At 48.5% G+C, this 12,500-nt stretch overlaps 1 protein-coding gene across 1 annotated transcript in view; it reads right to left on the bottom strand.

Annotated features, from left to right (window-relative positions):
- Positions 1-1,820, bottom strand: part of shha (sonic hedgehog signaling molecule a) — a 7,686-nt gene extending 5,866 nt beyond the window's left edge. The window contains exon 1 of the mRNA XM_030348845.1: positions 1,062-1,820. Within this exon, the coding sequence (XP_030204705.1) occupies positions 1,062-1,361 (300 nt within the window). The 5' untranslated portion in view covers positions 1,362-1,820. The remainder of the gene's footprint in view (positions 1-1,061) is intronic.
- Between the last annotated feature and the right edge of the window lie 10,680 nt (positions 1,821-12,500).

The raw sequence follows: 12,500 nt of genomic DNA, 5'->3' as shown, positions 1-12,500 counted from the left end.
CCTCGCTCCACGGCAACGCGAGCCGCTGAATAATTGACACGCGCTGAGTGCCGAGACCCTGCTTAGCGGACATGACACCCGGGGCGCCAAGAAATCAGAGATGCTCGGAGACCCATTCCGAGTCCAACACGAGAAATCAAATCACCATAGAATATAAATAAAAACGAAAAATCAACCATACAGCCACGCATCCAGCTTCCATCCCTTAACAACGTTATAACAACCGTAAAATGTGGATTTATTCACATGTTCATGTGTTCCTATTCCAATCCGATGCGCACGGCCAGACCTCCGGCGCACGGCACAGGAGAACCCAGCCCGGGATTCTCTCTTACACTCTGAAGAAGCGGACAAGCTGGACGTTAGTAGAAGGTGTTCTGAACACCTTCCGTTTCACCGGCATCCCTACCCTGTCCCGCGCGGGCGGCACCGGCAGCAGAGTCGCTCTTCCGGTACAAATATAGACATGAGGAGAGAGCGGCATGAATATTTCAAATATTCTGCACAGTCAAGAGGAGCGAACATGCCGACTGTCCGCCTCGCACGCCTCGCACGCACGCACGCACGCACACACACACACACACACACACACACACACACACACACACACACACACACACACACACACACACACACACACACTCACATGCACATGCACACACACACACACACACTCACAATCGCGCGCAGATACACGCGAAAACACACACATACGCACAAATGCACGCAGACACACACACCCAACCACACACGCAGATCCTCACACAAAAACACACACACACACACACACACACACACACACACACGCGCGCGCGCGCGCGAACACACACACACACACACACACACACACACACACACACACACACACACACACACACACACACACACCGCTAAACCCCGCCGCCACATTATCATATTATTTCATAACGCATCTCTTTCATCTCTAAACTTTAAAAACACGCGAGCCGGTAAACGAGACTCTGGCTACGGGGTGGTGGAGGAGGAGGAGGGGGAGGAAGAGGTGGTGCGCAGTGATGGTGCGTCCAGCCCGGGCTGTTTACCTGAGTCATGAGGCGGTCCGCCCCGGTGTTCTCCTCGTCCTTGAAGATGATGTCCGTGTTGTAGTTGGGGGTGAGCTCCTTGAAGCGCTCCGAGCTGCGCGTGATCTTGCCCTCGTATCTTCCGCTCGCGCCCAGCGTCTTCTCGGCCACGTTTGGTATGAACTGCTTGTACGCGAGAGGCGTCAGCTTCTTGGGATGTCGCCGCCTCCCGTAGCCCCTTCCCGGTCCGCAGCCCGCGCCGGGCGACGCGAGCCCCAGACACACCAGGACCACCAGCAGCATTCTGCTCAGCACGAGCATCGCGTCCGCGGGTCGGTGATGTTGTGACGGCTGAGTGGGAATACCGGCGGCTCAGCGTCTCTCTCTCTCTCTCTCTCTCTCTCTCTCTCTCTCTCTCTCTCTCTCTCTCTCTCTCTCTCTCTCTCTCTCTCTCTCTCTCTCTCTCTCTCTCTCTCTCTCTCTCTCTCTCTCTCTCGTCTCTCCCAGATGTCGCGGGTCCTCGTTGTCCTTGTCTCCTCCTCTACGGCTCCTTCTCCTCCTCTACGGCTCCTTGTAGCGTGGCGGCAGGTGCGGAAACGATGAGCTCGTGAGCCAGAGGATAACGGGGCGCATCGACAGCGAGGCTCCGATCCGGTGCGAGGAAAGTGTAAGGGGTGGGGGGGGGAGAAAAATAGCCTCGGAACGTCTCGTCGCGCCTCCGCCGCTTGTGAGGCGAGCGGCCGCAGCGCTGTGTGTTATAGCAGCGATCTATAGCCGCGGAGGCATGTGATTGGCCCGGCGGACCAACCCTTCAGATGTTATCCCACAAAAGAGTGAAAAAAAAAATGTGAAAAGATTTCTTCCACCTGAGGGGGGTGGAGGGGAGGAGCGACCCTGGGAAACATCAGCTACACGCCGGCTTCCAGACCACTTAGTACCGCACTTTACACAGTATTACCCCGACGCGAGTATTTTATACAGTATACTGCCCGCCCCCGACACTTTCTACAGTCCTACACCGACCAAAGTACACTTTGTACACTCCACCGCCCGGAGTAGTCTTTGTACAGTGTGAGCCCAACATTAGTGTTTCATACAGTAGGCCTACAAACACCCAAGTATACAGTAGCACTGCTACAGTGTGAAGAGTTCACTTTAAACAGTGTTAACCCCATCAGAATACACAATATAACCTCAAATAAGTTCAGTTAGTTTACAGAAGAGGGCTTTATTGGAGCATTCAATTAACTTGGTTCAGAGGAGCCGGATCTGTATCTTATTAAATAATTAAGAGTTTGAATAAACTCCAGTATATGCTGATTGTCAAGGAACGGCCTACTTTTAACGAAAAAAAGCAATACACTTCATTCCTTATTAATATTATATTTAATATGAATTTTCTTTTGTCCTCCCTTTATAGTAACGAATGCCAGGTCAATTATTTTTTATTTCTGAATCTAAATCTGTCTTTCAGAGTTAATTATGAGTAATTTATTTACAAGCACACGGATGGAGTTAATACATCGATCTTTATTGATAGTACACTTAAACCCATTTTACATTTAATAAAAAGTGGCCTACCAAAAGTAAAACGTGAAGTAACAAAATGTGTATAAAACATCCAACTCGTGGGTTCCTTGCGCTGTACGTCTTTCTTCTGCTCCTGTTCCAAAACCTCAGTTTTCTGACTAATACGGATCAATACATCGAAATCACAATTAAAAAACGATTTAAAGGAAAAGTAAGGACATGCAGTCCCTCTAAATCCCAAACTCCTGAAAGCACTACGGTGCTCGTTAGGTTCAAACCATCCGCCACGGAGCAACCTGTAGCGGGCTGGAAGCATGCGGCTGGTTGGTGTACACAGATGGAGGGTGGTGTGTTGGGTCAGGGGGATTACCCCAGACCCCTTCCCTCCCAGAGTCCACTCCACTGACAGATTAAGTCTGGTCAGCCCGGTCCTCCGGCCCCTAGCAGCGGGGAGGTATGCGCGTCATTGTCTGACTCTCGCCTATAGTCCTTCGTCTCCGTAGGAGCGACTCGAGGTTGGCTCCTCGACAGACATATGAACACGGGTTCTCTTCCCCCCCCCCCCCCCCCCCCACGGTTAGTCGGTTTAGTGTACGCATTGATTCAACAAAATGTGGGCAATTATTATACTAATGGCGCCATCAAGATGCCAATTAGTGTTGGTAATAAGTGAACCATGAAAGCGTCTAAATGCTACCGTTTGCCTTTAACACAAGTATACGCCTGATTACACCTGGCACCCAGCTGTGCTAGCAGAAACACACCTGTGGTCCAGAGAACAGGGAGAGATAAAGCAGGAGGCGGAGAAGGAGTAGGAGGTGGAGGAAAGAAAGCAGGCGATACACGGGGCAGAATGATGAGTACACCTGGCTGCAGGTGCGCTAGATGGAGAATGAAGAGCTCAGGCCATGAGTGGTTGATTGTCGTTGAGGAGGGGAATAAATAATAAATTCATCTGATTAATAGTGCAGTCAGTCATAAGCAGGGCACTGCGACACGATCATTTGAACTTTTGTCGTCAAAGTCGTGATCCGCAGTAACGAAATAAGGTAAACACCGTGACCTCCCACGACACGGAGCTGGCGTCCGCAGTAGACCAGGTGCAGTGAGTGGGGAGCCTTGGTCAGCTAGCTGCTATCGCGGCTCCGTCTTGGATCTTAATGCAGCTGGGCGGGTGAACTGATGCAGAATTCCTCATTCAGTTCCGACCAGCTTGCATTTAGAACCAAGATGGCTGCTCAGTGAATAAGGCTCCTAGGACCAAATTTACCCTGATACCAACCACCACCTCTTTCCTGCCCAAGACAAAATGTGAACCACATTTAATCATTAGTATCAACAGATTGTTGCTAGCATAGCTTTGTCTACTATGCTAGCCTAACGAAGCGTCACAGTGGCTCATTTTCTGCAATGGCTTAGGGCCGGATTGAAGGAATTACAAATAAACATATTAGCAGCTAGCTGCATGTGACGGCTAATCCATTCCAAGGCACAACAACGGTTCATGACTCATTGGTGTTCTGCTCCCAGTATGTCACTATGGCAACCGGACCTCCAGCCTCAACCCGGCAGACATTCAAACCACTGCACCATCATCCCTCCAGTCCAAGGGACCCCCAAACCTCCTCAACCCCAAACCCCCATAAGTTCTAATGGCCACCACCACCCTCAGACCTCCATGCTGACCATCAGACCCATACCCTCAACTAACTTTAAGACCAACAGACTACTGCTCCTACAGTAGTAGTCTGCTCCTTCAAAACACCAAACCTCCTAATCGCCATACTTTCAATCCTTCAAATCAGACCTCCAATCTCTGCAGTAATTCTCGTGTCCCTGTTGTTTTGTAACCTTGTTGGGTGGATTAGAGCGACAGAATAATCACACACTGGCTCAGCTGCTACAAAACTGCTTTCCCTTTCTCTCAAGCAATCCCTTCCAACAGACATTTTGTTGGTAGTGAGTTTCTGCAGCTGGTTATCCATTTCAATCTCACAGACATCCTCCTAAAGGTGTCCTATTGGACCTCAGCCTCAGTATAAAGGTTCCTATTGGTACTCTGCCTCAGTATAAAGGTTCCTATTTGACCAAAGCCTCATTCTAAAGGTTCCTATTGGTCCACAGTTTCATTCTAAAGCAGGGGTCTCCAACTCAACTTACCTGGGGGCCGCTGGAGGTAGAGTCTGGGTCAGGCTGGGCCGCATCAAGTATTCCACAAAAAAAAGGAGCACAACTGACCCAATCTAAGTTAATGATCGGGCTATAATAAGATCACGTTGGCTATGTAATCACTGACAACAGGGGACATTTCATAGCGGTTGGTGGAAACCGGGACATTTTAGTGTCCTTTGGCTTTTGTCGGGACTCAGGACACGCAACTCAAAATTGGGACTGTCCCGGTAAAACCAGGACATCTGGTCACCCTATCACAAGTGATAAAAAAGCGTGGCAAGCCACTCAGCAAAAATGTGCGTTTGACAACAACGCGCGGGCCGCACCAACACTAAACTTTGATGTCAAGTAGGGGGCCACAAAATATCATCCCGCAGATGATCAATTGGCCCCGGGCCGCGAGTTTGAGACCCCTGTTCTAAAGGCTCCTACTGGACCACAGCCTCATTATAAAGGTTCTTCATGGTGGTCCTGAAGGCTGGTGCTTCAGGAGTTCCAAATCCAGTATCTGGTCTAAGTGCCATGCATCCTGGAACTATGGGGATTTTTCTAGTTTGATAGTTGTGTCCAGACAGGCCCTGCCCTGTTCACCTTATTAATACACACAACACCTCTTAAATTACTCTTAATCACCATCCTAACGATTCATCCTTACCCAGTGCTCACGTTTGACCAAGATTGTGTTATTTCAAAGGTTTGGAACCAGGCACTCTTCAGTTCTATGTCCTCTGCGGAGCAGGTCACCCTGAGAGCCGCCTGGGTAACGAGATGCAGTATTGGATATGCTAATGTCCTGACGTTCAGCGAGGAGCTTCATTCCGAGACCCGTACCGTTGGTGTTCTGTGAAAACCAAGGGCAATGCTTCAGTTTCTAATCAAGCCCAAGTGCTCCGTCTGTCAACCACATCGCCTGGCTGAAATGTCTCTTAGAACTCCCATGGGTGGAGAGGAGCAGTGTGTAACACAACAACCACTGGCAATGCTACATCCTGTGCTACTGGCAGGCTAGACTATGTTAGCCAAGCCCACCGCACACAATACACTACTTGGCTAAGTGTAATGTTAGCGATCTATTAACTCAGACCATCACAGCCAGGAAACAGTCCCTGCTGTTACTCAGCCTAGTTCCACCCTAACCACTACCAGTAAGTAACAATAATCACTCACCTATCTACAGATCAGTTCCTGTTCCTCACCGACAGTTTAATTCTTTGTGATCAAACCCCTTCGTCTGGAATTTGTTTAACGTCCTTCTGCTCTATATTTGTCACTTGTCTACCACACGCCTCAGAATGAGCTGTACTTATCGAGTACTTAAAGAACTGTGATTCTGTAATCACATGGGGTAGTACCAAAACATAGTCCCGACACCAGCTACAGCAACAACACCTTTTTATGGCACGTGAATATCTGTCTGCACGATCGTTTAATGGCTTATTCTCAGTCAGACGGGCGTGTCTCGTCCTACACATTACACCAAGACTCTGGTTCAGTTAGATATGGAGTTCAATATTAATTTGAATACATCCATAGGCCTGTTCTGGATATTCTCTAAGTGGATTTGACCCCAGACTACCACCACCAGAAAATCAATACAGAGTTTGGGTCTCTTTATACATAGTTTAGTTAGGTATATATTTGTATGCATATGTTCAGTTTATTGTTATCATGTTTTTTGTAAATTAACCACATTTTCTATTTTTTTCTAATGTTCATTTGCACATTTCTAACTGTATTTGTGTGCCTTATATTTTATGCTTTTTTCTCTTTTTTTCAGAGGCATTTCTCTGTCTTGAGACGAAGAATTGTGCCAAAGACTTTGACAGAATTTCCTTTAGGATTAAAAAAATAAACTAACGTGAATGTTCTGCTGTGTAGAAAGTGAAGCATCTAGCTTTTCCGAACAAGCTGCGGGACAAACATTGAGATCAGAGCAGACGTAGCGATGTAAGCGTGTGTGCATGTGATGGCATGTGTGCATACGGTTGTAGCAGTCATGCTAACAGCTTTTAAAGAGGTTAGTGAGTGATGAGGGATCTGTCTTAGCTAGCCTGGGTCTGCTAGCCTGCCAGTGTTAGCCAACGTCAGGCCAGTGTAAGTAAATGTTAGGCCAGTGTTAGATAGCCATTGTCAGCCTGCGTTCGCTATGTAGGTGAGTTGATTGTTACCCAGAATGCATCTTCTCCCTAACACCTAAGAACCTCTTGTGGCCCACTGACTCTCGGCCACAACACAATCTTATCCTACCTATTCCTACCAGAGTTCAGCCTCTGTCACCGTCCTTTGAAGAGGCCTTTTAAAAGACTTTGAAACTCTCACAAAACCTTTAAAAGTTGACATGAAACATAGCGGTGAGGCTGCCTTTATCCCATTCCGTATAAACAGTCTACCAGTGAGCCGCTTGAGTCCCCGAGCGGTTTATGGTTATTTGCTTAGTGAGTGTAGTGCTGGGCCGGCCCTGCCAGTGTATGTTCCATTGGTAGATGGAGAGATAGCACTAGGATCGTATATGTACAGATATACTGTGTTTGTATTGTTAGGTATATACTTATACATATATGTATGTATAGATGTATATGTATATATATAGGTGTTATTGTCTACCAACATTGAACAGAAGGCAGAACATTCTTTCCAGCTTTGCAAGGGGTCATAGTCCAAGATTGCAGTGACCGTTCTCATTGGCTGCTCCTTTACCCTCATCGCGGGTTCAACCATTCCTATTTGCTGCTCCTCAGAGCTCAGCCCGGCTTCGGCCCTACCTATTGGCTGGTCCTCAGAGCTCAGCACGTTTTCGACACTTTCTATTGGCTGCCCCTCACAGACCCGTACAAGCGTCTAGCGTAAAACCAGATGACTTCAGCGCTCCGAATCCCAGTGTTGCCAGACAGCGCGGGGAGAACATGCGTGTGAGAGACATGTTGGAACGCATCCTGCCGTTCTAGACGTTTCAATCAGGGGATTTATCTGTGTACATATAAGACCCAGCGTGAGCCTTCCACCACCTGAATCCTCCCTGAGTGACGGACACTCCTGCAACAACATTGGTTCCGAGTCCACCTGGTTGAAACCTGGGCCAGACAAGACCGGACTGGACCAGACCAGACCAGACCAGACCAGACCAGACCGGACCGGACCGGACCGGACCAGACCAGACCAGACCAGACCAGACCAGACCGGACCAGACCGGACCAGACCGGACCAGGTTTTCAAGCCAACTTGGAAACCACTCTGCCTAGCAGTTCACTAAACCACAGCCAACTTCCCCTTCCTTGCTTGGCCACGCCCCCAACCCCCCGCCACCCCCCCCCCCCCCCCCCCCCCACGCTCCCGTCGCCTTTATCTTTAGTGTGTGGTGGGGAAGAGGGGGAGGAGGGGGGTGAGGTGGTGGAGGAGGGTGGGAGGGATCAGAGACATCGGATCACAGGTGAAGGATGCAGGTGCAGCCTTTAATGAGCTCTTTAATGTCACAACCTGACATATATCCTCACATCCTTTCTCACATCCTTGGTCCAAACGTCCATCCTCAGTTCCTCACATGTATCCTTGACTCCTGACTTCTAGATCAGGACCGTCATCATTCCGGTCCCATGAGCTGCTGGTCCTCCCTGGATCTCGTGAGTCTACGTGTTGTTTTCTGTGTTTCCTTTGGATGCTAGTTAACTTCTGCTCTGCCTCCCGGCTCTTTGCTGTTGAGTTCACACTTTGCGTCGAGCATGAAGGCCGCACCTTGATCAATAAAGGCCCCCAAACCGACGCCTCTCCCGGTCTAGCTGTTGAGTCATTGCACCGGATGGTTTTTGTTTCCAGGAGCTCCATAAGAGGAGTGTTTTCCGTTTCCTGGGTCAGGGGTCATAGGCGGTGCGGAGGTGTTTCCACAGAGCATCATGAAAAGTGACGGAGCAGTGTGTAAAAACACACGCACACGCCAGACTACCAAACGGGACCGACCACCCCCGCTGACCTCAGTCACCTGCCCTGATCTCGCTCTCTCTCGGTGTCTCCCTCTGTCTCTCTCTCTCTCTCTCTCTCTCTCTCTCCGTTGGTCTGTAATTCTGTCTCTGTCTGTCTGTCAGTCTGTCTATCTCTGTGTCTCTCGCTGTATCTCTGTCTCTCATTCTTTATCTGTCTGTCTGTCTGTCTGTGTGTCTGTCTGTGTGTCTGTCTGTCTGTCTGTCTGTCTGTCTGTCTGTCTGTCTGTCTGTCTGTCTGTCTTTGTTTCTCTCTCTGTATCTCTATCTCTCTCTCAGTCTTTCTTTATGTCTGTCCGAACTTGACCTATGAGATGTCCCGACCAGACGACCCTTGACCTCATTAGTGTCATCAGGCTGATGACATCCCAGCCGTGCTTCATCAGGTCTCCTGATGCTTTTCATGACTTCAAGGTATTTGTCTGAGGTCCACATCTCGCTCTGGGCTCCGACAGGTGAACCAGGAGGTAAACATCCCCTCAGAACATCTGACAGAATTCTCTAAAAAGTCCCTGGTCTCCATCCAAAACCCTCCTCCATCACCTCCTCCACTTCCTGCTCCTCCTCCAACCATTCCTCATGCTCCTCAACCTCCTCTGCCTCCTCTGCCTCCTCCTCCTCCTCCTCCCGCTGCTCTGCGTCCTTCTCCTCTTCCACCTCACTCCCTCTCCTGCCTCCTCTTCTTCTTCGTCTTCCTCCTCCACCTCCTCCCCCATCCATGCCTTCTCCCCATGTGTGTGCGTATATGTGTATGTGTGTGTGCATGTGTGTGTGAATGGTGTGTGTGCGTGTGCGAGTGTGTGTGTGTGCGTGCATGCGTGCATGCATGTCAGTGGTTGTATGTTAATGTTTGTGTGTGTAGTATTCACGCTCTATGATGATCTTCTTGGTATTTAGTCCACCACTGTTGGTTCCTAGTAGTAACCTAAGTAGCTCCAGTAACTCTTCAGTTCTGGGTTCCAGGACCAACAGGTGGCCCGGGGGCCAACAGGGGGCAGTGAGGGCCCGAAACAGCGAACCTCCATGATGACTGTGGAACATTTATCCATGAACCTGTTCCCTCAAATCCACAGCCAACAGCCTCACAACAGCCTCACAACAGCCTCACAGCAGCCTAACAGCAGCCTCACAGCAGCCTCACAGCAGCCTCACAACAGCCTCAAAACTGCCTCACAACAGCCTCACAGATGGCTTATTTCAGGAGGTTTCAGGGGAGAACAGAGTCTATATAAACATCACTAAGTGTACCTGGGGTTTTCCCTGGACTATATCACCTGTTATGAAATATCAGACGGCTTCAATTGTTTGATGTATATTATCTTATCATATCCGAAAAAATATTTCCGTTTGTAAATAACATATTTTTGTGCACTGGCGCTGTCCTTGATCTGGATTGGATTGTGTTTTAGATTTGGACTGGACTCTGTTCTATATCTGGAATGGAGTCTGTTCTAGATCTGGACTGGACTCTGTTCTAGATCTGTATCGGCCTCTTCTAGATCTGGACTGTATTCTTTAGGTTCTCTTCAAACTCCTGTGTTCAGGTCTCAGGCTAGGGTTGTCAGGGAGCGGTTACCCATGGTAACAGACCAACACGCATCGAACACACAGAGATCATGAGAGAGAAAGAGAGAGAGTGAGAGAGAGAGGGAGGGAGAAATAAATAGAGAAAGAGAGATATTGAAGGATAGTGAGACAGTGTTGGAAAGAGAGAGGGAAGCAGGGACAAAGAGAGAGAGAGAGAGAGAGAGAGAGAGAGAGAGAGAGAGAGAGAGAGAGAGAGAGAGAGAGAGAGAGAGAGAGAGAGAGAGAGAGAGAGAGAGAGAGACACAGACAGACAGACAGACAGACAGACAGACAGACAGACAAAGAGAGAGAGAGAGTAGCAGGATTACTTGGTGTATTGGCCAGAGGAATGTTCCAACAGTCGACCCTAAGACACCAATTAGCTGATTGATTAGCGGGTGACCATCTTGGTTCTAAAACCTAGCTGTTCGGGGGAAGATGGAGCCAAGAGGGCCGCCAGGTGGATAAGGTCCATTAGCTGATTGATTAGCGAGCAGCCGTGTGTCACCCAGCAGGGGGGAGGGGAGCAAGAAGCAAGGGGCGTGGCCACCCCACCTCGAATGTTAACAGGACAAGATAAAGCTCTATAGAGATCCAGTGACCCAGGAGTCTCTAAGCACCTACCTGCGCCACGCTACACGCCAACTACATATACAAGCAGGGCCGGCCCAAGCCTTTCGGGGGCCCTAAGCAGAATTTGATATTGGGGCCCCCCCTCCCACCTAGCGGAGTCATTTGCGCTCGACGATTATTGACAAAAATGTCACACTACAATGATTTGACAATGAATTAATTGACATTATCAATTGTATTAATACTGAATTACGTAGATGTGATTTCCTGTATTTTTTATATGGCCAGCTGGAGAAGGGAAATACCTAAATTTAAGCATATTCATAGCATTTTGCTTTTTGACTTATTGAGATGGTGACTTGGGCTTGGGCTTCAGTGCCCCTTGACCTCTTGGGCCTGGAAGGCTCATTCAGTTGCTCTCATGCCAAAAATATTCTAGACTTTTGTCCCTTGATAGACCCCTGTATTATTATAGTCGTTATTTACACCAAAGCAGATTGAGCACGCAGTTGATATGCATGACTCGAACGCTGGCAGATATATTGATCGTAAAATCAGAATTTTCTTGTATAGATGTATTCTTTATTTCATTCAATCAGGTCACTTGTTTAAGTTATTTAATATTATTATTATTATTATTATTTTTAATTATTTTTAATTATAATTTTTTTTTTCCGATAGGGGGCCCCCTGGCGGTCAGGAGGCCCCAAGCGCCCGCTTGTATCGCTTATGCCTCGGGCCGGCCCTGTATACAAGCACACAGGAACCCCGAACAGCCATGAGATTTGCATACCAGTAGTTTACAATACAACTAGGGCAAACCAAACACCTGTACATATTTACACCTATTCATCAATATCACTCCTACATTAATTGTTTTGTGTCCTGTAATTGGATGAGTGAGTGTGTGTGTGTATGTATCCATGTATATGTGTGTATGCGCGCGTGCGTGGGTACTAAGTGTGTGTGTGCGTGTGCGTTTGTGTGTATGTATCTATACACACGTGTGTGTGTGTGTGTGTGTGTGCATGCGTGTGTATATCTATGTATATGTGTGCGTGTGTGTGTGTGCATATGTGTCTGCGTTTGCGGGTGTGAGTGCCGGCCCAGCCATGTGTATGTATTCCCTGTGGTGTGAATGAGGCCAGTCGTGTTCACCTTCCTGCTCAAGGACACCAGGAGGTAAACAGAGCTCTAGATTTAGTGCAGCATGACAGATGCGCCGCGGTGTCTTCATCACTTTAACACAACTGGGCCTCCAACACACAGTCCCCGCGTTCACCTGTCCCCAGGTTTAAATGTCCCCGCTATAAAATGTCCCGAATATAACATGTCCGCAGGCTTCCATGTCAACTGTTCTACCCGTCTCCATTTTAACACGTCAGCACGTTTACATGTCTCCACTACTGTGTGTCCCCACTTCGATGCCCCCCCACTTTTACCTGGTCTCCATTTAGTTTCATTGATGCCTGACGAAAATAGTTTCACTCAAAACCAAGGATCTCTGTAGAGTAGTATGTGTCGACACGCACTCAGACAGGAAATGCATCTGTATGCACACACACACACACACACACACACACACACACACACACACACACACACACACACACGCATGCATGCACGCACGCACGCACGCAAACACACA

The sequence above is a fragment of the Gadus morhua genome, chromosome 23, assembly GCF_902167405.1.
Source record: "Gadus morhua chromosome 23, gadMor3.0, whole genome shotgun sequence".
In the NCBI taxonomy this organism is placed as follows: Eukaryota; Metazoa; Chordata; class Actinopteri; order Gadiformes; family Gadidae; genus Gadus; species Gadus morhua.
This window is presented reverse-complemented; position numbering and strand designations above follow the sequence as displayed.